Source organism: Rhinoderma darwinii, chromosome 5 (assembly GCF_050947455.1).
Source record: "Rhinoderma darwinii isolate aRhiDar2 chromosome 5, aRhiDar2.hap1, whole genome shotgun sequence".
Classification (NCBI taxonomy): domain Eukaryota; kingdom Metazoa; phylum Chordata; class Amphibia; order Anura; family Rhinodermatidae; genus Rhinoderma; species Rhinoderma darwinii.
This window is the reverse complement of record NC_134691.1, coordinates 33,559,899-33,586,377: the sequence shown is the minus strand read 5'-3', so window position 1 is coordinate 33,586,377 and position 26,479 is coordinate 33,559,899. Positions and strand designations below refer to the sequence as shown.

General features: G+C 44.7%; 1 protein-coding gene across 6 annotated transcripts in view; it reads right to left on the bottom strand.

Annotated features, from left to right (window-relative positions):
* Nucleotides 1-26,479, bottom strand: part of CSMD3 (CUB and Sushi multiple domains 3) — a 1,175,227-nt gene that overhangs the window by 381,712 nt on the left and 767,036 nt on the right. For all 6 annotated transcript variants that reach the window (XM_075825814.1, XM_075825808.1, XM_075825809.1 and 3 more), the window contains 2 exons: nt 4,926-5,117; nt 4,385-4,523 (listed from right to left, as the gene is read on the bottom strand). In XM_075825814.1, the coding sequence (XP_075681929.1) occupies nt 4,385-4,523; nt 4,926-5,117 (331 nt within the window). The remainder of the gene's footprint in view (nt 1-4,384; nt 4,524-4,925; nt 5,118-26,479) is intronic.

Genomic DNA, 26,479 nt, shown 5'->3' with positions numbered 1-26,479 from the left:
GAGAGAGCCATGTACATGCGCAGCCACCTCATTCTATATGTGGCCACTGCCAGCCCCCTTGGCTTTCCAAAAAACGGTCACGTGACCCCTATTCTCCTGATAGGTGAGGGATCCAGAAGTGGGAAAGCCCCTTTAAATTACATAATGTGCGCTTAGTAAAGGAACTGATGCATTAGATAACATAACTGTGAGCCGATTCATTATTTTATGTAATTTCTAAAATGAATGTACACATTATTCATTTTTACATATGAACTTTGTTCTAGAATGATTGATTATAAGTCAAATGGGAAAGCGTAGAAAAAGGGGCTTGAGGGTGCAAAAATAAAAAAAGGGACATATTTGAAGCAAAGCTGGTTGATTACTAAATGAGGGTAATTATATTCAGATGTATATAGGTAACACTAGCTGCTAACATTATTTTCTGCTGATATTATTTACTGTATTAGTGGAATTTAATTTTTGAGAGTCTTTTTGAAATTAGTCAACATCATGGTTAATGTTTCAGCAACAACAATAGAGTACGTACCATAGAGGTAGACCAATTGGTTGATATGGGGATACTGGAGAGAGGGGTCCAGATTAATTTTCCTGAACCCCTTATTTTAACGGGTGGTGAGTACCAGTATAGGAATTACCTCTCCACACATTACCTCTCCTCTCATACGAAAAAGGGTGTGAGGAATTAACACAAGGATCATGGAAATAAGATGGGAGTGCCAAACAAGCACCAAGTTATCCATTCCCAGCTGGTTAGAGATTCGGCAGTTATAACCAGCATACGAAAAGGGCCTATTTTAATTTGGGTCCCCCTCAACTCTGTCATGAATAACACTATGGATGCCACCTCCAGGATTGATTCCAAATGATAATCTACTAAATATTATGGCCATACCTACATGTTTTCTCTGAATTCCTCTAATAAAATAATAGTTTGCCTTTTTTTGCATAGATATCTATTTGTGCGCCCTGTCGGTAACATTTACTTTGTCTTTTGTTCCAATGACAATGTCCTGAACTGTGATTTGGTAAAAGTGTCTACTTTAAGAGAGAAAATTAGCAAAGACCTCTAACAGTAACATGTGGAAAACGGCTTCCATTCACTCTGCTATATCTAATTATTTTCTGATAAGCAGATGTACCCTATTAATTATGTTTCTTTTCTCTCCTGTCCATCACCAGTTAGCAACATGGTGATTAAGGATAAGCAACTCATCTGAAATATAGAAGCAATTAGCAACCCATTACACATTCAATTGGGAAAACTACAAATAGACAAAAGCTACAGTTAGAAAACAATCCCCAAATATAATATACCGTACATAACAACCACACATGTCCAACTCCATTTAATATCCATGTGAGATACCCGTTGTACAGTATCTTTAAATAACCTTGAACTATCCGCTTGTTCTAGGGTCAATTGTGATAGTTGCTTCACTAAATTACAATTTGGGTAAAATGTTAAGAATTATTGAGTTTATTCTTTCTAGTTTGTTGAGTCCTTCTGTCAAGTAACCTGTTAAGTTTATAGAAGGAATGAAAATCACACCTATCTTATTTTTGATATGAGGAGACCTAGATCATTAGAAGATATTTGGAAAAAAAGGAGGATACGCGGTACCAAGATGGATGACTGCTATTACCTACATTATAAACACGCATTTGAGAACACTGAAGATGCAAGAAAAAGACAGGTCAGTCTGGAAAGACACTGGGGTTTTTTGTAGCTAAAAATTTAAAATCACTTGTCCAGCACTTTAAACAGCACTTAAATGGGTTTTATAATTATTCAAATGGCTAAAACTTAAAAAAAGAAAGAAAAATAATAAATACATTGACAGCTCTTCCCCATCACTAGCTGTCAGGATTTGAACATTAAAGCTCCTGTGTCGCAAGTAGAAGCCCTTCTCACTGAGACAACTGGGGCTGCTGGACAGCTCAACCACTAAATCTGTCAAGTTTCTCTTGACTTTTGCCCCTCTGTACTCCTTGCCTTGATTAGTTGATTGGTCTCCCAATTTTGGCTTACTATAAAGTCTGGTTCTTGTATTCCTAATTGCCAGACTATTGAGTATGCTGCCTTTAGTCTAGTTCCTATCTACCTTAGGCCCCATGCACACAACCGTGCCCGTAATCACGGTTTGCATAAAGTATGGGAGCACAGTCCATAAAAAGCAAAAAATAGGACATGTCCTATCTTTTGCGGAGCCTTTCTATGGCATGGACACCTTCCCGTAAATATACAGGAAGGTGTCCATGAGCAATAGAAATGAATACGTCCGTAATTACGGTCTGTAATTATGGACGACAATTACTGATGAATTCTACATGGTGTGCATGGGGCCTTAACCTACAAACTGTTGCTGGTCATTTGTTTACCATACTTGGATTGTTTCATGACCACGTTTCTGCCTCATGCTGCAACCTGTTGCCAATTATCTGTGTACTGTACCTGGACTGTTACTCGACTACCTTTTGCTATTATCACCCCACCCCCTCTGCCAGATAATTTAGTCTCTGGACTCTAAATCTGCTATATCTGCTTTAGACTGGCCACTTAGGGCTGGCAGAAACTGTCACCATGTTTCCATGATATCAGGAACCAGTTGTGGACCCCATTGAGTGGTGATGCTGTTACGGCACCACATTTTTACGTTTCTAGAATTTTTTTTAAACAATTGACTTTTTGGAACCGGAAAACCTGTTTAATGATAAAACTTGCAAAATTGGTTTGACAACAAGTTACCAAATTATTGTGATTCAGGGATTATGTGGTTGTTTGAATGCTTCTTACATAAACATTAAACATTAGAACTTTTGAGAAATAATCTTGGGCATGTCTTTGACAAAACCTTTAGGCTATGGTTCCTTGATGACACAGAGTCGCACGGAGGTCATGGTAAAATCACAAGATACTGCACCCGAACCACAACTTAAATATTTCTCTAAGGAAAAATTCAGAAGCAGCCAGTGCAAAACATATGAACACGTCACATTTTGCGATGATCACAAGTTTGCATGCAGCTTTTTACCATATGCAAAGATTGGGATTGTGTACCGCAACTTTGTGTCACCGTGAAGCCATAGCCTTGATCAGAGCATAAAAGCCACTGGAACCTTCACAAAGTACTGTACACATTTTAGAAAATGGAATGAATAAACAGTATCAAAACAGTCGGAACAACCACAGAACATGCAGCAGAATTCTATAATCATCTGCCAGGAAGTATTACAAAGGAGAACCATTGACTCACACATCGTAAACTCAGTGTTGTAGTTATTATAATGATTTTCTTACTTTAATAAACAAAATCAAAATCTGAAAATGGCAAAGCTCCAGGATGAAAATAAAATACACTGTGAAATTCAATTCAAACTTTCTGTTGCAGTGTAATTAAATAAAGTAATTTTGTGTTTGAGCATCTCTTGATCTGCTGCATAATAAACCACTAAAATGTAATTCCACAGGAAGTTCATAATGACTAAAAGGATAAAATACAGTGAAAGTAGCTTAAATGTTAAAGCTGCGGAAATCAGGTATGCGTTCTATAATTTTGTTGGCCACTTTCCTTCTATGTAAAGAATATCCATAAATCTGCAGCATTAGTGTGATGGAATTCTATAGTTTCTACCTTTAATAGAGAGGATTTTAATAAAATACATGTAAACTTGGGATTACTGCCCCTTGATGTACCCCTTTAACTATAGATTGATTTTCCCCCAGGCCTAGACCTGTAAATTAAAAAATTAAAACCACTATGGGCAACCAAATTCGATGCCAATAGGCAATGTCAGTCTACAACTTCCACATGGGAATCCGGAGTAAATGAAAAAACAAAAAGACCCCAGGGATGTAACTTTAGGGGAGCAGAACTTGCAGTTGCATCTAGGCCCTGGTGTCGTATGGGGTCCAATAGCCCCTGGACCACATAGGGGGGCACCAGTACTATAATGACATATGATAGTTGAGGTCCTAGATTCAGATTTTGCATTGGGCCCAAGAGCCACATGTTATGCCTCTGAGAATCCCCCATTTGAGCAGAAGTCGAGATTAGAAATAATTTGAATCTGTACCTTGTAGAATTTGAAGGACTTGTATGAGATTAGAAAAGGGTCTGCTTTATCCCCATAAACAGCACCATTCATTTCCAAGTGCTGTGCCCGATATTGTGGCTCATCGCCTTTCAAATGAATGCAATATCATACACAGCCAATGGACAAGAGTGGTGGTTTTTCATAACACAAATGTAGACCCTAGTTTAGAATATGATGCAACCCCCTTTAATTATGTCCAATTCGTAACCATTAAAACGGAGTTCAGGACTTGGCGTATTTGCTGTTTGCTGTCTAAACCAGGGCACATAAGGTTGTATACACTTACCTGATGAAAGCCAAGGAAATGACATAGTCTGGATTGACTGTAATAGTCCAGTCACAGTCTCTGCTGTGCGGATAGGGGTGAGGGAAATTTGGAGATAAAATGAAACCAGCAGAACCAGTTAGATTACCTCCACATGGAGCTGGAAAGCAAAAAAAAAAAAAAGAGCTAGTTATATTATTAGGTAGTAAATAAATCAGCGACAGAGCTGTTAGATGTCTGCATAGAAATCAACGTAAGGAGCTCTAACAAGAGAGATTCATGCATGGATAGGGATGCAGAAAAGTTGGGCTCTCTTTCTAACTCCTGTATCCAGCTCCCCTGTAGCACCTTCATAGCCAGAAGTTTAGCGCAATGTGTATTACAACGCACCTCATATACTCATAATTTTGAGCTTACTATGTACAATAAGGTATTCTCTTCATACATTGCTCGCGGACAGTGGATAAGACTTGTGTCAATCCTGAAAACGCCCAACTTCATTATGAAAGGTACCAATGAATTTATAAAGTGTTGACAAAAAAACACAAGAGTTACACCTTACCTATACATGATGGAGGACTAGGCTGCCAAAAGAAACGGTTATCCACTTGGATGCAAGTAATTCTTTCCTCCCCTTGTAACTCATATCCAGGATCACATTGAAAAATAACAGTATCCCCAGGTTCTCGACCATCGCCATTCCTAGTTCCATTCATTGGAACTCCAGGATCTCGACATGCTGTAGCCACGGAACCTAAGATGTAAAAGAAAATGTCAATTTTATGAGATAATAATATTCATCAGTAGTACCTAATGATTAATTTATTGCACTTAGATTCAACCATAGAGATTATACCAAGTAAATGTTTATGCATTTTCAATTAACCCCTTAATAACATGGCCAATTTCGGCTTTGAGGACAGAACTATTTTTTTCTTTCCTCTTTGCATTCCGGCACTCATAGCTTTTTTGTTTGTTGTTTAACGTAGCTGTATGAGACTTTGTTTTGTGCGGAATGAGTTGTATTTTATGATGCCATTTGATGTTTAGGTGCTAATTTTTGGTACATTCACATTATTGTTTAATTGATATACATTTTTATTTTGGCAAAAATGCAGAAAAAAAGCAGTTCTGCTGCAGTTTCTTTTTATTTTTTTCAGCACGCTCTAATCTCATAAATGACACTATATATTTGATGTGCAGGTTGTTACGGTCGTGACTAGAGATGAGCGAACCGGGACAACCGAACCCGGTTTCGGTCCGAACTTCAGGAAAAGTTCGGTTCGCAGCGAATCCGAACTTTACCGGGTTCGGCCGAACCCGTTTTGACCGAACCCGGCTACATTTTGGCGCCTGCCACATGTTACATCTAAAATGGAGGATTACAGAAGATCACCTGACATCAGGCTACCCCATAATGCCTTGCAAACGGCTCTCCCAGCCTATCGGGAGGCAGCATAGGGGCGGGCTCAAGCCTGCAATAAAAGTCTATGCACGGAGCTCAGCGGCCATTTTACAGACAGGAGCTGTAGGAATAGCATCTCTGTGCAGTAAGGGAAAGCTTTAGGAATCTAAAAGGCAGGAATTCAGAAATCGAAGGGGCTCATCCACTACTCACTACTCAGCCAGTGTGTGAATACGCTTTTATAAGGGGCTCATCCCCGTTGCATCCAACTTGCAATACAGGCAGCCTAGTAGTACTATAAGGCCCAGCATTCCCTGAGTGCACTGCAGCGAGGCTGATTGAAATTCTCATTCATTGCCATTTGCCAAGCCAGTGTCCGTGTGTGAATACGCTTTTAAAAGGGGCTCATCCCTGGAATAACAATCCAACTTGCCATACAGGCAGCCTAGAAGTACTACAACGCCCAGCATTCCCTGAGTGCACTGCAGCGAGGCTGATTGAAATTCTCATTCATTGCCATTTGCCAAGCCAGTGTCCGTGTGTGAATACGCTTTTAGAAGGGGCTCATCCCCATTGCATCCAACTTGCAATACAGGCAGCCTTTGTAGTAGTGGTAGTAGTAGTACTACAAGGCCCAGCATTCCCTGAGTGCACTGCAGCGAGGCTGATTGAAATTCTCATTCATTGCCATTTGCCAAGCCAGTGTCCGTGTGTGAATACGCTTTTAAAAGGGGCTCATCCCTGGCCGTTATTAACAGGATAACAATCCAACTTGCCATACAGGCAGCCTAGAAGTACTACAACGCCCAGCATTCCCTGAGTGCACTGCAGCGAGGCTGATTGAAATTCTCATTCATTGCCATTTGCCAAGCCAGTGTCCGTGTGTGAATACGCTTTTAAAAGGGGCTCATCCCTGGAATAACAATCCAACTTGCCATACAGGCAGCCTAGTAGTACTACAAGGCCCAGCATTCCCTGAGTGCACTGCAGCGAGGCTGATTGAAATTCTCATTCATTGCCATTTGCCAAGCCAGTGTCCGTGTGTGAATACGCTTTTAGAAGGGGCTCATCCCCATTGCATCCAACTTGCAATACAGGCAGCCTTTGTAGTAGTGGTAGTAGTAGTACTACAAGGCCCAGCATTCCCTGAGTGCACTGCAGCGAGGCTGATTGAAATTCTCATTCATTGCCATTTGCCAAGCCAGTGTCCGTGTGTGAATACGCTTTTAAAAGGGGCTCATCCCTGGCCGTTATTAACAGGATAACAATCCAACTTGCCATACAGGCAGCCTAGAAGTACTACAACGCCCAGCATTCCCTGAGTGCACTGCAGCGAGGCTGATTGAAATTCTCATTCATTGCCATTTGCCAAGCCAGTGTCCGTGTGTGAATACGCTTTTAAAAGGGGCTCATCCCTGGAATAACAATCCAACTTGCCATACAGGCAGCCTAGTAGTACTACAAGGCCCAGCATTCCCTGAGTGCACTGCAGCGAGGCTGATTGAAATTCTCATTCATTGCCATTTGCCAAGCCAGTGTCCGTGTGTGAATACGCTTTTAAAAGGGGCTCATCCCTGGAATAACAATCCAACTTGCCATACAGGCAGCCTAGTAGTACTACAAGGCCCAGCATTCCCTGAGTGCACTGCAGCGAGGCTGATTGAAATTCTCATTCATTGCCATTTGCCAAGCCAGTGTCCGTGTGTGAATACGCTTTTAGAAGGGGCTCATCCCCATTGCATCCAACTTGCAATACAGGCAGCCTTTGTAGTAGTGGTAGTAGTAGTACTACAAGGCCCAGCATTCCCTGAGTGCACTGCAGCGAGGCTGATTGAAATTCTCATTCATTGCCATTTGCCAAGCCAGTGTCCGTGTGTGAATACGCTTTTAAAAGGGGCTCATCCCTGGCCGTTATTAACAGGATAACAATCCAACTTGCCATACAGGCAGCCTAGAAGTACTACAACGCCCAGCATTCCCTGAGTGCACTGCAGCGAGGCTGATTGAAATTCTCATTCATTGCCATTTGCCAAGCCAGTGTCCGTGTGTGAATACGCTTTTAAAAGGGGCTCATCCCTGGAATAACAATCCAACTTGCCATACAGGCAGCCTAGTAGTACTACAAGGCCCAGCATTCCCTGAGTGCACTGCAGCGAGGCTGATTGAAATTCTCATTCATTGCCATTTGCCAAGCCAGTGTCCGTGTGTGAATACGCTTTTAAAAGGGGCTCATCCCTGGAATAACAATCCAACTTGCCATACAGGCAGCCTAGTAGTACTACAAGGCCCAGCATTCCCTGAGTGCACTGCAGCGAGGCTGATTGAAATTCTCATTCATTGCCATTTGCCAAGCCAGTGTCCGTGTGTGAATACGCTTTTAGAAGGGGCTCATCCCCATTGCATCCAACTTGCAATACAGGCAGCCTTTGTAGTAGTGGTAGTAGTAGTACTACAAGGCCCAGCATTCCCTGAGTGCACTGCAGCGAGGCTGATTGAAATTCTCATTCATTGCCATTTGCCAAGCCAGTGTCCGTGTGTGAATACGCTTTTAAAAGGGGCTCATCCCTGGAATAACAATCCAACTTGCCATACAGGCAGCCTAGTAGTACTACAAGGCCCAGCATTCCCTGAGTGCACTGCAGCGAGGCTGATTGAAATTCTCATTCATTGCCATTTGCCAAGCCAGTGTCCGTGTGTGAATACGCTTTTAAAAGGGGCTCATCCCTGGAATAACAATCCAACTTGCCATACAGGCAGCCTAGTAGTACTACAAGGCCCAGCATTCCCTGAGTGCACTGCAGCGAGGCTGATTGAAATTCTCATTCATTGCCATTTGCCAAGCCAGTGTCCGTGTGTGAATACGCTTTTAGAAGGGGCTCATCCCCATTGCATCCAACTTGCAATACAGGCAGCCTTTGTAGTAGTGGTAGTAGTAGTACTACAAGGCCCAGCATTCCCTGAGTGCACTGCAGCGAGGCTGATTGAAATTCTCATTCATTGCCATTTGCCAAGCCAGTGTCCGTGTGTGAATACGCTTTTAAAAGGGGCTCATCCCTGGAATAACAATCCAACTTGCCATACAGGCAGCCTAGTAGTACTACAAGGCCCAGCATTCCCTGAGTGCACTGCAGCGAGGCTGATTGAAATTCTCATTCATTGCCATTTGCCAAGCCAGTGTCCGTGTGTGAATACGCTTTTAAAAGGGGCTCATCCCTGGAATAACAATCCAACTTGCCATACAGGCAGCCTAGTAGTACTACAAGGCCCAGCATTCCCTGAGTGCACTGCAGCGAGGCTGATTGAAATTCTCATTCATTGCCATTTGCCAAGCCAGTGTCCGTGTGTGAATACGCTTTTAAAAGGGGCTCTGAAATGTCTGGGAAAAAAAAGGTTGTGAAAGGACGGGGTAGAGGAAGAAACACCCATGCCGTCTCCTCTTCCAGTCCAAATGTTGGATCTGTTGGTGCCAGACCCAGTAGCAGCATTTGTGGCACAAGACATGTGCCCAGTTCCACTAGTAGCAGCTGCCATGTGCCTGCTAGTAGTAGTATCAGCAAGCCAGACTTGTCCATCTCCTCCGGTGGGCGGGTTACTTTAGACAATACGGCCATTGTGGACTGGTTGGCTGGCTCGCGGTCATCTCAGCAGGAAGACTCTGACGATCTGGCTTCAAGCCAGGTTTCGTTGGATTCCAGATCCTCTACAGTTCCTTGGCACGGTGACAGTAGTAATATAGGTATTTCTAGCGTTTCCATTCCATCATCTATGTCTTCGCTCCCCCTTCCTAGCGGGAAGCCATCTTTCCTGAGAGTCCTAAGAGACATCTCCTCGGGTGCGAAGGAAGATACTGAACAACATAGTGATGATGATGATTTGTTTTCCGCGAGTCAGCCAACGGAGTGTGTTGCGGCGGTGGTGGAGGTGGAAGCGGTGACCGAGACGCATAGCTGCGGTAGTGGGGGTGTTGGTGGTGGTAGCCGTGGTGGCAGACGCAGTAATGAGGGGGGGCATGGAGCCCGCCATGATGTCACATCACATTCACAACACAGTGACAGAAGTGGCGGGGATGATGAGGAAGGCTATGATGATGATGTTGTTTTAGACAGGACGTGGGAACCAGGTGACGAGGTGATGACGGCGTCAGAGGAGGAGGGTAGTAGTGGCGGCACTGGATGTGATAAACAGCCAAGCCGAGGTAGGGGCAGAAGTCAATCTGCAAAACGTTGCAGCGGTAGGGTCAGCTCAGGAGCCGGTGACGGCGACACAGATGCTGGTGTAGGTTCCCGAAAAAAGCCTGCCAGACAAGGGGCAAGCTCGGGTGGTTGTGGTGGTGGTGGTGGTGGTGGACGTGGTACTACCTCTTTACGGTACTCTGCCGTGTGGCAATTTTTCTGTACCTTCCCAGAGGAGGAAAACATGGCACAGTGCCGTATCTGCAAGCAGAAAGTAAGGCGTGGGCAGGGCAGCAATGTAGGAACTACTGCTCTACGTAAACACATGGAACGGCATCACAAGGCCATGTGGGACAATCAACATGCCCCACCATCATGTACATCTAATGAAGACCCCTCTTCCGCTGCTGCTGCTGCTCCGAGTCCCTGTCATCTAAGTAGTAGCCAGGCCTTATCCACCATGTCGTTGTCATCATCATCATCACTGTCATCTAGTGCTCCTCCTATGTCCCGTCAGTTATCCATTACGGAATCGTTGTCCAATAAGCAACAATATATACCCAGTCATCCACTTGTCGTGCGGCTTAATTCACACCTGGCAAAGTTGTTGGTGGTGCAGTCGCTGCCATACCACCTGGTCGACTCCGCCGGCTTCAAGCAATTGATGGCGTGCGCTCAGCCTAGGTGGCGAATACCTAGCCGACATTACTTCTCCAAAACAGCTGTCCCTGCCTTGCACAAGCATGTGGAGGAAAAGGTGTCCAAGTCCTTGCAATTATCCGTGTGCAGCAGGGTACATGCCACCGTCGACACGTGGAGCAGCAACTATGGGCAGGGACAGTACATGTCTTTCACGGCCCACTGGGTCAATATTTTGCAGTCCGATGCACCACCGCAGCAATGCCAGGCATTACCACCTCCACGCTTGTATGTTTCTAGTTCAACTCCGGACACCAGGCGCCTACCATCCTTCTCCTCCTACTCCTCCTCCTCCTCCTTGCCTTCCTCCTTGGAGGTCTTCCCGTCCCCGACAGGACACAGCGTATCTTCCACTCCTCCTCCCTCCTCTTTTCATAGGTGCAAGGTGAAGCGCCACAACGCTGTCTTACACCTGCTGAGCCTGGGCGAGAAAAGCCACACAGGGCAGGAGCTGCTGCTGTGCATCAAGGAGGAAATCGCACGCTGGCTGTCTCCTCTGAAACTCACACTGGGCAATGTTGTCTCTGATAACGGCAAGAACGTTGTGGCTGCACTGCGTCTAGGTCACCTGACACACGCTCCTTGCATGGCACATGTGATCAATCTGGTCATAACACGCTTCTTAAAGTCATATGTTGGTTTGAAGGGTGTGCTGGCCATGTCCAGGAGGGTTTGCGTTCGCTTTAGACGTTCGTATGCATTTAAGCACGCCCTCCTGGACTTGCAGCGTCAAAACAATCTCCCAGAACACAGCCTGATTTGCGACGTTCCAACACGATGGAATTCCACCCTGCACATGTTGGACCGTCTGTACGAACAGCGGAAAGCCGTGAATGATTTCCTGATGCAGCAGACGGGCAGCGTTTGGAGCCAGTGTAATTTCGAGCTCAGGCACTGGCAGCTGGTTAGAGACGCATGTCGCGTTTTGAGGCCCTTTGAAGAGGCCACACGATTTGTGAGCCGTGACGCTAGCGGAATGAACGATGTTATGCCGCTGATATTCATTATGGAGCAAACGCTCACAGCGATGATTCAGCAAAGGATGGAGGAAGGATCACATCTGGCTATGGATGTTGAGGAGGAGGAGGAGGATGAGGAAACAGGACCTGAAGAGGAGCTGGATTTGGAGATGGAATCACAGGAAGGGATAGGGGACGAGGCAGCCGCACAACATGACAGTGATGGTGGTGATGACGAGTCTGACGACGACCTTGATGATGGACAACCATGGCAGTATGGGGCGGAGATGGAACCAACCGGGCCCTCTGAAACGCTGGCCAGGATGGCGAGCTGTATGCTTCGTTACTTGCGCGCTGACTGTCGTATTGTTAGCATGAAGCAAAGAGATGACTACTGGATAGCCACACTTTTAGACCCTCGGTATAAAGCCAGAATGGGGGAGTTTTTTGCGCCTTCCGAGAGGGAGGCAAAATTGGCTTATTATAGAGAGAAGCTATGCAGCCAGCTTGTCATGGCTTTCAAACGGCAGACACCCGCTGCAAGCATGTCTGACCGGGGGGCCACTCTCCGCTCCCCACTGTCTCATCGTTCCACCGCCTCTGGCAGAGCTACCTCTGCAATAGGCGGCAGCCGTGGCAGCAGCGGCAGCAGCAGCAGCAGCAGCAGCCAATTCAGTTTGGAAAATATGATGACAACATTTTTACATCCAATACCCCGACCTGACACACATCGTAGCACTAGTCACCAAAGGGATGTTCACCATCTCCAGGTGCAGCACCTAAACAACCAGGTTCACTCGTACTTGGACTGTGCCCTTTCTCCGTCAGAAATGCTGATCCCAGACCCCATGGACTTCTGGGTCAGCAGATTGGATCATTGGCAAGAACTGGCCCAGTTTGCCATGAGTGTACTGTCTTGTCCACCCTCCAGTGTAGCGTCAGAGAGGGTATTCAGCGCAGCAGGGGGCTTCGTCACCCCTAAGCGAACAAGATTGTCCGCCAACAGCTTGGAAAATCTCACGTTTCTGAAAATGAATCAAGCGTGGATCGGTGAGGATTTTAAAACCCCTGTGCCTGATGCCACTGATTAGATCTTACATTGCTGCTGCTGCTGCCGCCTGCTACTGCCGCCTGCTACTATGGGATTCTGTCCTGTCCACTCTTTTTTTAATGTGCCGCTGTTGGTGCTGCAGCTGCTACTACTTCTACCACCAATCCACCCCAGTGCCGTCTGCTACAAGCAGGCCTGCCCCACCAGAGGGCTTTGTCCTGTGACTCTCCAGTCTCTTTTTTTAATGTGCTGCTACTACTGCTACTACTGCTTGCACCCTTGCTGTCTGTGTTGGCTAGTACCTCTACTACCACCAATACACCTACACTGCCATCTGCTACAAGCAGGCCTGAGGCCTGCCCCACTACAGGGCTTTGTCCTCCTGTGACTGTCCAGTCTCTTTTTTTAATGTGCTGCTACTACTGCTACTACTGCTTGCACCCTTGCTGTCTGTGTTGGCTACCTCGACTACTACCACCAATACACCTCCACTGCCGCCCGTCTGCTACAAGCAGGCCTGAGGCCTGCCCCACCACAGTGCTTTGCCCTCCTCTGACTGTCCAGTCTCTTTTTTTAATGTGCTGCTACTACTGCTACTACTGCTTGCACCCTTGCTGTCTGTGTTGGCTACCTCGACTACTACCACCAATACACCTCCACTGCCGCCCGTCTGCTACAAGCAGGCCTGAGGCCTGCCCCACCACAGGGCTTTGTCCTCCTGTGACTGTCCAGTCTCTCTTTTTTTTAATGTGCTGCTACTACTGCTACTACTGCTTGCACCCTTGCTGTCTGTGTTGGCTACCTCTAATACCACCAATACACCTACACTGCCGCCCGTCTGCTACAAGCAGGCCTACCCCACCACAGGGCTATGTCCTGTGACTGTCGTCCAGTCTCTTTTTTTAATGTGCTGCTGCTACTACCAGTCCTACCACCCTTGCTGTCTGTGTTGGCTAGTCTACCTCTACTACCACCAATACACCTCCACTGCCGTCTGCTACAAGCAGGCCTGAGGCCTGCCCCACCACAGGGCTTTGCCCTCCTCTGACTGTCCAGTCTCTTTTTTTAATGTGCTGCTACTACTGCTACTACTGCTTGCACCCTTGCTGTCTGTGTTGGCTACCTCGACTACTACCACCAATACACCTCCACTGCCGCCCGTCTGCTACAAGCAGGCCTGAGGCCTGCCCCACCACAGGGCTTTGCCCTCCTCTGACTGTCCAGTCTCTTTTTTTAATGTGCTGCTACTACTGCTACTACTGCTTGCACCCTTGCTGTCTGTGTTGGCTACCTCGGCTACTACCAGTCTACCACCAATACACCTCCACTGCCGCCCGTCTGCTACAAGCAGGCCTGAGGCCTGCCCCACCACAGGGCTTTGTCCTCCTGTGACTGTCCAGTCTCTCTTTTTTTTAATGTGCTGCTACTACTGCTACTACTGCTTGCACCCTTGCTGTCTGTGTTGGCTACCTCTAATACCACCAATACACCTACACTGCCGCCCGTCTGCTACAAGCAGGCCTACCCCACCACAGGGCTATGTCCTGTGACTGTCGTCCAGTCTCTTTTTTTAATGTGCTGCTGCTACTACCAGTCCTACCACCCTTGCTGTCTGTGTTGGCTAGTCTACCTCTACTACCACCAATACACCTCCACTGCCGTCTGCTACAAGCAGGCCTGAGGCCTGCCCCACCACAGGGCTTTGCCCTCCTCTGACTGTCCAGTCTCTTTTTTTAATGTGCTGCTACTACTGCTACTACTGCTTGCACCCTTGCTGTCTGTGTTGGCTACCTCGACTACTACCACCAATACACCTCCACTGCCGCCCGTCTGCTACAAGCAGGCCTGAGGCCTGCCCCACCACAGGGCTTTGCCCTCCTCTGACTGTCCAGTCTCTTTTTTTAATGTGCTGCTACTACTGCTACTACTGCTTGCACCCTTGCTGTCTGTGTTGGCTACCTCGGCTACTACCAGTCTACCACCAATACACCTCCACTGCCGCCCGTCTGCTACAAGCAGGCCTGAGGCCTGCCCCACCACAGGGCTTTGTCCTCCTGTGACTGTCCAGTCTCTCTTTTTTTTGATGTGCTGCTACTACTGCTACTACTGCTTGCACCCTTGCTGTCTGTGTTGGCTACCTCTAATACCACCAATACACCTACACTGCCGCCCGTCTGCTACAAGCAGGCCTACCCCACCACAGGGCTATGTCCTGTGACTGTCGTCCAGTCTCTTTTTTTAATGTGCTGCTGCTACTACCAGTCCTACCACCCTTGCTGTCTGTGTTGGCTAGTCTACCTCTACTACCACCAATACACCTCCACTGCCGTCTGCTACAAGCAGGCCTGAGGCCTGCCCCACCACAGGGCTTTGCCCTCCTCTGACTGTCCAGTCTCTTTTTTTAATGTGCTGCTACTACTGCTACTACTGCTTGCACCCTTGCTGTCTGTGTTGGCTACCTCGACTACTACCACCAATACACCTCCACTGCCGCCCGTCTGCTACAAGCAGGCCTGAGGCCTGCCCCACCACAGGGCTTTGTCCTCCTCTGACTGTCCAGTCTCTTTTTTTAATGTGCTGCTACTACTGCTACTACTGCTTGCACCCTTGCTGTCTGTGTTGGCTACCTCGACTACTACCACCAATACACCTCCACTGCCGCCCGTCTGCTACAAGCAGGCCTGAGGCCTGCCCCACCACAGGGCTTTGCCCTCCTCTGACTGTCCAGTCTCTTTTTTTAATGTGCTGCTACTACTGCTACTACTGCTTGCACCCTTGCTGTCTGTGTTGGCTACCTCGACTACTACCACCAATACACCTCCACTGCCGCCCGTCTGCTACAAGCAGGCCTGAGGCCTGCCCCACCACAGGGCTTTGCCCTCCTCTGACTGTCCAGTCTCTTTTTTTAATGTGCTGCTACTACTGCTACTACTGCTTGCACCCTTGCTGTCTGTGTTGGCTACCTCGACTACTACCACCAATACACCTCCACTGCCGCCCGTCTGCTACAAGCAGGCCTGAGGCCTGCCCCACCACAGGGCTTTGCCCTCCTCTGACTGTCCAGTCTCTTTTTTTAATGTGCTGCTACTACTACTGCTTGCACCCTTGCTGTCTGTGTTGGCTACCTCGACTACTACCACCAATACACCTCCACTGCCGCCCGTCTGCTACAAGCAGGCCTGAGGCCTGCCCCACCACAGGGCTTTGTCCTCCTGTGACTGTCCAGTCTCTCTTTTTTTTAATGTGCTGCTACTACTGCTACTACTGCTTGCACCCTTGCTGTCTGTGTTGGCTACCTCTAATACCACCAATACACCTACACTGCCGCCCGTCTGCTACAAGCAGGCCTACCCCACCACAGGGCTATGTCCTGTGACTGTCGTCCAGTCTCTTTTTTTAATGTGCTGCTGCTACTACCAGTCCTACCACCCTTGCTGTCTGTGTTGGCTAGTCTACCTCTACTACCACCAATACACCTCCACTGCCGTCTGCTACAAGCAGGCCTGAGGCCTGCCCCACCACAGGGCTTTGCCCTCCTCTGACTGTCCAGTCTCTTTTTTTAATGTGCTGCTACTACTGCTACTACTGCTTGCACCCTTGCTGTCTGTGTTGGCTACCTCGACTACTACCACCAATACACCTCCACTGCCGCCCGTCTGCTACAAGCAGGCCTGAGGCCTGCCCCACCACAGGGCTTTGTCCTCCTCTGACTGTCCAGTCTCTTTTTTTAATGTGCTGCTACTACTGCTACTACTGCTTGCACCCTTGCTGTCTGTGTTGGCTACCTCGACTACTACCACCAATAAACCTCCACTGCCGCCCGTCTGCTACAAGCAGGCCTGCCCCACCACAGGGCTTTGTCCTGTGACTGTCGTCCAGTGTCTTTTAATGTGCTGCTACTACTCACCCTTGCCAATAAAAAGGGTCAATTTTTGGAGGGCTTGTGAAAAGCCATTGCTTGTTGCTTTTACATCCATGTATGGAAGAACCCCGGCAGGCATCTGCCAATAAAAAGGGTCAATTTTTGGAGGGCTTGTCAAAAGCCATTGCTTGTTGCTTTAATGCTTTTACATCCATGTATGGAAGAACCCCGGCAGGCATCTGCCAATAAAAAGGGTCAATTTTTGGAGGGCTTGTGAAAAGCCATTGCTTGTTGCTTTAATGCTTTTACATCAATGTATGGAAGAACCCCGGCAGGCATCTGCCAATAAAAAGGGTCAATTTTTGGAGGGCTTGTGAAAAGCCATTGCTTGTTGCTTTAATGCTTTTACATCCATGTATGGAAGAACCCCGGCAGGCATCTGCCAATAAAAAGGGTCAATTTTTGGAGGGCTTGTGAAAAGCCATTGCTTGTTGCTTTAATGCTTTTACATCCATGTATGGAAGAACCCCGGCAGGCATCTGCCAATAAAAAGGGTCAATTTTTGGAGGGCTTGTGAAAAGCCATTGCTTGTTGCTTTAATGCTTTTACATCCATGTATGGAAGAACCCCGGCAGGCATCTGCCAATAAAAAGGGTCAATTTTTGGAGGGCTTGTGAAAAGCCATTGCTTGTTGCTTTAATGCTTTTACATCCATGTATGGAAGAACCCCGGCAGGCATCTGCCAATAAAAAGGGTCAATTTTTGGAGGGCTTGTGAAAAGCCATTGCTTGTTGCTTTAATGCTTTTACATCAATGTATGGAAGAACCCCGGCAGGCATCTGCCAATAAAAAGGGTCAATTTTTGGAGGGCTTGTGAAAAGCCATTGCTTGTTGCTTTAATGCTATTACATCCATGTATGGAAGAACCCCGGCAGGCATCTGCCAATAAAAAGGGTCAATTTTTGGAGGGCTTGTGAAAAGCCATTGCTTGTTGCTTTAATGCTTTTACATCCATGTATGGAAGAACCCCGGCAGGCATCTGCCAATAAAAAGGGTCAATTTTTGGAGGGCTTGTCAAAAGCCATTGCTTGTTGCTTTTACATCAATGTATGGAAGAACCCCGGCAGGCATCTGCCAATAAAAAGGGTCAATTTTTGGAGGGCTTGTGAAAAGCCATTGCTTGTTGCTTTTACATCCATGTATGGAAGAACCTCGGCAGGCATCTGCCAATAAAAAGGGTCAATTTTTGGAGGGCTTGTGAAAAGCCATTGCTTGTTGCTTTTACATCCATGTATGGATGAACCCCGGCAGGCATCTGCCAATAAAAAGGGTCAATTTTTGGAGGGCTTGTCAAAAGCCATTGCTTCTTCTTTTACCACCTTATATGTATGAACCCTGGCAGGCATCAGCCGCCTAAAATGGTAAATTTTTGTACCTTTTTTAACAATGCATTAAGCATACAACATGCACAAGTGCAGTGGTTTCTGTTAGTTATCTCCGTGTCCCATCCGTTTTCCTAGAGCCATACATGTTGGCGTAACTTTGACACCAACTTTGCATTAAAGACAGCTCAAAAGTACTTGGATACACTCATGGGTGACCTAAGAGTGTTATACAGGGCTTCTAGGGCTTTAAAACAGTGTTATACACGATTTTTAGGGGCTTTCTTGTATTACAGGTTCGGTCAGAACTAGTTCGGTCCGAATCGAACTTTTGCACGAAATTCGGCGAACTTGCCGAACCGAACTTTTCATAAGTTCGCTCATCTCTAGTCGTGACGATACCAGATATGTGTATATTATTTTAGGTTTTGGGACTTATATTTAATAAAGTTTATTTATTGCAAAAATATGCTAGTATATTCAAGTTAAAAAATAAAATGAAAACAAAAAAATCAATAAGAAAATACACGCAGTATTTTCTTATTGATTTTTTTGTTTTCATTTTATTTTTTAACTTGAATATACTAGCATATTTCTATATGCCAATACATTAGCCTGTGTACTCATAGGTATGCCCTAACAACTGCCTGTGTACTAAGTATGCCCCAACAACAACAAAAATGGTCAGACAGCCATTGTGGTCCTTCAGTAGAACCTGGGCTGTCTGCCAAAATAAGGCATATGTCTCGATTGTGTCACAGAGATTCCCTGTGATACTAACAAATGAAGGACCCCTTCTCATTTTCCCTTTGATTGCTGCGATGAGCTTTGTTTGCGGCATCCAAGAGGTTAACGGCAAAGATCAGAGGTTTCTCTGATCTCCACCATTAGAACGGGGCTGTGGCTGTGTATTACAGTTGATGCCCCGGTCCGGATCCTGAGGGCACACTTGCTGTGCCAGTGCGATCAGCATGACGTCTATGCTTGTCATGATGCGGCATTGTGAAGCCGCACATGACAAGCATAGATGTCAAGCATCGGCAACCAATTAAGGGCAATCATTAAGGAAATCAAACCGTTTGAGAACAGGGTATACAACCTAATGGGTAATGTTAACTCTCTAAATGATCACTTGAATACCAATCATAGGGACAGAAAACCATGTACCACATGTGATAATGATAATATTTGGCTCCTCCTTTCCGCTTAGGGGACCTTGTGATCCATCAGTGGTGGATTCAAGTGACATACTTAAAGTGCAGCTAAACGTTTGACAAACTTCTGACATGTCATAGTGACATAAATCACTGGAATAGAAATAGAGTTTGATAAAAATATAACTTTTACTCGTTTTTTAAAAGTGCGCAAATTCATACACAAAGGACAATCTTTTAAAATAAAGATGTACTCCCTTTTGAGGGAAAAGTGACATTCTGTGCGGTAACCAAATGCCCATTTGCGCAGGTTGTAACCAGATTTTTACAGAATACATGTAAGGCTCCAAATAATTTTACTATATAAGTAAAAGGTTTTTCAAAGAGGTAGGTATTGCTATGTTTGGGGTAATCAACCCCCTACCCGTTTTATGATGTAGCAAAGTCCATGTCGTTTCTATAGCTAGGGACTGGGAAACCTCCTTGTTCCTTTTTGTATATCCAGGCAACTAGTGTTATGCCTTCTCCCGACGCGTTTCCTTGTGGCCAAAATTCTTCAGGGGAGATAAGGCCATTTAGCCTCTTCAATTGGAGGCTTTGGAGCAAGAAAAAAGTGAATCTTATGCAATGTCAGAGATTGTTGGCTGCATCTGTTCCCACAATGCAGGGATGTACGCCTGTCTCAGCGTGTAACGTCTTCCCTCACATATGTTAAGAGCCATCTATTTATCTAAAAAACTCCTCCCTATCGAAACACAACCCCTATGACGTGTCTGGGGGTGTGTTCGTGAGTAGGAGCTGTAACGTTGTCAGGAGCAGAGAACCATCCGAAGGGGAGGTGCCCGTGTTTGCGTCGGCAGCACAAAACTCCTCCCACCAAGGTCAAAGACCAATGGGAACGTGTGACCTGTCACAGTTGGCGATTCGCTGCACTTGCAGCTGAGCCGACCGACCGCAAACTCATACACCGATACATTGGCTTTCCGGAAAAAGCCGAACAGACACGAAGCAGCTGAGCGCTCACACGAGCATTTCAGCTGCTTCGTTCTAGAGATTGGTGAGGGTCTCAGTACTCGGACCCCCACCAATCCAAACTTCTGACATGTCACTATGACATGTCAGAAGTTTGTCAATCGTTTAGCTACACTTTAAGGAAGTGGTCTATTTTGGATGTTAAGGATGGAGCAAATTATTTTGTTTTTGTATCATCGCATTGCGAGAGCCATTATGTTTTTATGTTTTCATAGCTTTATGATGAATTGTTTTTTGTAGGATTAGTTGTATTTTAAAATGGCACCATTTTTTGGTACATATAATTTATTGATTAAGTTTCATTCATTTCTTTAAGGAGAGGAATGTAGAAAAACAACGATTCTGCCATTGTTCTGTTTTTTTTCTTCCTTTCACGCCGTTTATCGTGCAGCACAAATTTTTATTTTACCTGTCGTTATGACTGCAGCGATCCAAAATATGTCGGTTTAACTTTCCCCACTTTGCACACGTTTTTTCAATTAACTTTATTCCACTTTGTTTTATATGTTTATTATAGTCCCACAAGGGAACTTTAATATGCGATCATATAAACACTTCTAGAAGTCATTCCAATACTGCTCTGTATTGCAATAATAATAATTGCAATATAATATACATGTTAGGACATCAATAACAGGCAACCCATTGGTTCCATATTTTCTATTATGCAAACCATCGTCACCCACTAATCACGTAAATGTACGGCATGGTGCAGGAGGAGAAACATTTATTTTTTAAAGAATCAATTAATGCTTTCTCTGCTCTCCCATAGAATGTCTTTGATCATGCAAAGATAAGACTAAAGCATTTTGCAGTAAATATGACCAAATATTATACAGAAGTATAGGAATAAGTATAAGTAATAAGCGTAGGTGTTGTCCATGAAATGAGTTCGATGTGTGTGTGATAGTTGGGGTTCCTCAGGATGGGAAAATGTTTTCAAGGGGTTCCCTCAATGTAAAAAGTTTAGGGACCAACGTCCAGGAAGAAGATGTAATTGAGTTCACAGTATGGATAGGCCTCCTCTATGGGAGGTGTATATGACGTTCGTATGTGTGCGATGTCACCACACGGGCTCTGTTGCTATTTCGCATATGACGCAGACAGATCCATGATGGAATTCCGACACTAAAATGTGAGTTATATTAGAAGACTCAATAAGCAACACATGTGACCTCCTAATATAAAGGGAAACTAGAAAGAGAGATTGTGTACAGATGTAGCCATCTTTAACTTGCTGCAGCTTGATATCACACAACAAAAGCCATTGAAAATTTATTGAAAAGGTCAAGATAAAGGATCTTTCCACTGTGTTTTACGGCGTTAAAAGTCAAGATAAAGATGGCTATATCTGTATTTACCCCTGAGGGAGGCAGCAATAAGCGTGGGTTGCAAGATGGTTGTTCTTATTACAGGGATGTATTGACACATTGCTTGTTATTTTACACTCCTTAAAGGAACAGTGTCATCACAAATATTTTATTTATATGTTAAAGATGTTAGTGCCTTAATATAAACGTTTATTTTCATTTGTGTGTTTGTGTTTTACTGTTTCTTTTTTTCACACTTTTTCTTCCCTATGGGGGCTGCCATTTTTTGTTCCATTTCTGTGTGTGTCGATTAACGACACACACAGACATGGAATACGGCAGCCACAGTCCCATAGGGACTGCGAACGGCTCCCGTCCCATTGACTGCCGTGTACGGCGTCTGTGTGGGAACTGCGCATGCGCCGCTCCCACACAGTCCTATTCGAAATTGGCGCCGTCCGGCGCCATTTTCCTGTGGACCGGAAGTCGCGGCCGGACAGTAATATTACTACTTCCGGTCGCGGCTTCCAAGTGCACATGGAACAGCGGCAGCAAAGGGAGCGGACGGGCCGCGGCGGCAGGAGCAGGTAAGCGATTTCAATGTATGTTAGTGTTTGTGTGTGTTTACTACTGCATGTAAACCTACTACACTGTGGGTTACCTCAAAAAATGGCGACACACAGTGTAGGAGGTTAAACCTTTCAAACCCCTCGTTTATCCCGGCACTAGCCAGGATAAAGGAGGGGGGGGATGCTGAGCGCTCACTAGAGCGATAGCTTTTAACCCAATGTTGCAATGCTGCAATTTTGGGAACTAGCTCCAAACAGCTCCATCTAGTGACCAAAAATGGGTAGTATTATAAATTTGAAAAAATTTATAATATTTCCTGACTCGCGAAAAAAATAAAAAAAATTTGAACAATGTTTTATCACCCACACACTAAATGTTTAAATTTTAAAAAAAAAACATGTTTTTGGGGCGACACCATGCCTTTAAAATTAAAATTGAAACACCAAGAAGGAAAAGTTTTGGTGTTGTGGAAATCACAGGATCAATAGATATGTTAATGATATGCAAATTATAAAAAAAATGGTAACAAAATATTCCAAACATCTTGAGTTACTCAGTACCAAGCATGAGCAGCCCGGCGTTGTCCTGTTGAAAAATGGCATCTGGGACACTGTGGAGAACTGGTTCGACCACGACCAAATCAATGTAACACAGAGCTGTTATAATACCTGAAATGAAGACTAGAGAGGTCCGGCTACTATATGCCACACCACACCATAATCCCAGGAATAGGACTGGTGTGACGTTCACTTGTGAAGGCCTCTTCATAGAATTGCGCATGTGGTCTTTAGACCGATCTCCAGCCATCATTGCGTCCGAGACAAAAACGGGACTCATCGCTGAAGAGGATAGACCTCCATTCCAGCCTCTATTGCCATCTTCCTGTACACCATGAAAGCCTTTGAGAGCGGTGATGTGTAGTTAATGGAACACCTGTAGCTGGACGTCTGGCTAGTAACCCAATGTCGTGCAAACGCCTTCTGATGGTTTGTGTCAACACTGGTTGCCGCCCTAGGCTTCGGATGTGACGTCCAATTTCACTTGCACTACAGAATGAATCACTATGTGCCATTCATGCAGTCAGACGATCTGTCAGTGTCGCCTCCGCACACCTCTTGCTGCAATTTCCGTTTGTTGTTGTTCTCCCATTCTTCGGCACACACAACGTTGAACAGTGCTGACATCTCGGCCTAGGCGCGTAGCGATCTGCCAGAGTGATAAACCAAGGTCTCCCATGTCAAATATCCTCTCCCTTTCAGTTTGCGACAAGTGGCGTTAACTGGCACGTAGACAAACAGGAGGCATCACATAATCATCCCACACCACTTAATCCGATTTTTGAGATTTCATGTGGCAAAAAAACTTTGCTTTCTATCTCGCTTTTATGTCCCTCCACATGCCACAGATTGGAACTCGGTGCTTGAACGTTTGATCATTTGCAGATCTTAGCGACATCTGATACTTCCTAAATTTGCAGAACTTTACAGCTTTTTCTTCTTGGTGTTGCAATTTCAATGTTGCAGTGTGTATATATGCCTGCAATATATCTAATGTGATATTAATACTTTATTCATCCTGAGTAGAAGCATATTTTTACCTAATTAGCAATTCATTAAGGTTTTTTTCTCTTATTATGGATGACCTCGTATGGGGGAATGGTGTGCTTTTAAATGCTTTGAAATGTATTGTTTCTTACATGTGTTTGTACTTATGGTCTAAATAAACAATCTACCTTATACATTTTTGCATTGAAATTGGGGTGCAAGTGCTTCTTCTACATACAATCTTGTCCTCTCTTTGGTACATTGGTAAGTATGGATAGATCAATTTTAATTTGCACTACTCTTAAAGGCAATCTATCACATATTTTAGTTTTAACTAATTAAAAGCAGGTACTGAAACATTTTAGTTTTTTAATCTATTTGTATTTTCTAATTGTATATTTTTTATTCTAGTTTTTGTACCTGATTATGGGAACAGTCATTTTGCCCGATCTGCTGTATGATATGTGCATTGGTAACTCTGCAGGGAGGGGGAGGATGGAGGAGGGGCAGTCCTCATCACCTATTGTTAGTGGTGTATCCTGTGTTATCTGCCTCCAGCTGTATAATAGAGGTGTTAACTTTCATATTAATCCTGCCTGTTATGATAATGGAATGCCTGCTGAGAAGTGATCTCTACAGAACAGGAAGTGTCAGTTTATTGTGAGGCTTAGTGGCCAGAGTCAAACCTGCAATATGTCCGGATGTTTTTATTATATATAGATGATGGCATGATGACATGCACGCTCGAGCCGAGCGTGCATGTGTGTGAGGAAGTCGGAAGGAATAGTTGTCGGCCTAACGATCTCAATTATATTTTGTATCTAAGTATGGAAGGCAATGTACCGGTTCACAACCCCTATACATTACACTCATTTTACAAATGCTATTACCCACAACCCTTTAGAGAATCTGAACATGATCACAAGATGGTTCAGTTCTTATTTTACTGTGAAAAAGGCCAGTGGAAAACCAAGGAGTGTGAGCGACACCATTATTATTGATGTGTCTCATCTATGCCAAAGCTGTCTGATACGGGATGTACTTTGCTGCAGGGATTTAATTTAACACATTTCAAATGTTTTAATAATTTATAAGCTAGTTTTAACGTAAGATGTTCCTTATAATGTCTATTTTTCTTACTATTTTGTTTTCTTCTTATTTTAAACAATTGGGCTGAATCTTATCAAATGTCATTCTCCTCAGCAGTAATAAGCTCATTTACATGGTGAGTATTATTTTCAGCATCAATTTTTATTTTCACGTAGAATAATTGCTGTGTTACAGTTTGTGTTTCTCTGGCTATTTGCACAATAGAATTTCTATCTGGTCTTATAACTGGTCGTATATGGTAAGTGTCTATTGGCTGCATTTTATTTCTGATCTATTAGATCACAGTTATAATCAATGATGGTACTGTCACTGCTCTGCTTTCTCCTAGGTCTTATACTGCAGCTCTGCTTGTTCTGATAAGCTGCTCTGCGCCAGCACAAGCACGCTACAAGTAAGTTAAAGCCCTTTTACATGGGCTAATGATCTGGCAAACGAGCATTAATATAAACGTGAATTCCCTATCATTGCCCGAGCAGAACGAGCAAATGATCGTATTGCTTATGCAGCAGAAAATATTATCGTTATCGGCAGCACATCTCCCTGTGTAAACAGGTAGATGTGCTGCCAACATGATGGTAATGCATGGGGATGAGCGATCGTAGTAACAATCACTCGTCCCCATACATTACTGATCATAGTTCCTTGTGAAATGAGCAAACGAGCATTTATTAACGAGCTGTCTCTTTCATCGGCACCCGTTTTTAAGGCCAAAAATTGGCCAATGTAAAAGGAACCCTAATGTATGGTGAGTTGATTTCCATTACAACAATGACAGTGTTATTATAAACTACAAACAACTAAACCACCAGTGAGAAAGAGAAGATTATTGGATAGTTTCCATACATAAACTGAGAGAAATGAGCTGGATCCTGGAGATCGACTATCATAAGAATGCATCACAGATACATAATTCCCAGCATTTGAATCCCCATTCGAGGGACATTTTAACCCCCTTACAGTTTACCCGGAGCTGTGCTCAGGCTTCAGCTAAAGGACATTATAGTTTTTCCCGAGTACAGATAGGGGCAATGTGACTGCAGATGAAACTTCCACTAGAAAGAATTTAGCTTTGGCTAGAACACAGCAAGAACCGCAATTTTGGTCTTTGTTTAAAGCCACATTATTGCACGTATCAATGGCATTGTCATATCTGTAACAACCTGTACTATAAAATAAACGTTAGTTATTTATCCTGCAGAATAAATAATTGCAGAACAGCTGTTTTCAGTTAATCTCGCCTCCAAAAAAATCTGAAATAAAAGGTAATCAAAAATTCCTCAATACCACACATTGGTATCAATAAAAACTAGATGTCATCCTACAAAAACAAGCCCTCATACATCTGCGTCAATGGAAAAATGAAAAGGTTATGGATCTCGAAATGTGGTGAATGTATTGAAACACCAACTACATGTACTTGAGACATATTCAAAGCGACAACAAAAAAGTGACTTTTAAAGAGGCTCTGTCACCAGATTGTGCAACCCCTATCTGCTATTGCAGCAGATAGGCGCTGCAATGTACATTACAGTAACGTTTTTATTTTTAAAAAATGAGCATTTTTGGCCAAGTTATGACCATTTTCGTATTTATGCAAATGAGGCTTGCAAAAGTACAACTGGGCGTGTTGAAAAGTAAAAGTACAACTGGGCGTGTATTATGTGCGTACATCGGGGCGTGTAGCAGCATCAGCGTTTGCAGGTAAGTAGCTACATCGACTTACCTGCAAACGCCGATGCTGCTGCAGAATCATCTGTAGCCTCTGGTGCCGACACGATGCAGGACCTGTGAGTGACGTCACAGATCTGCACTGCCAGAAGCTGGGCGTTCTGAAGAGAAGTGGATGATACTTCTCTTCAGAAAGCC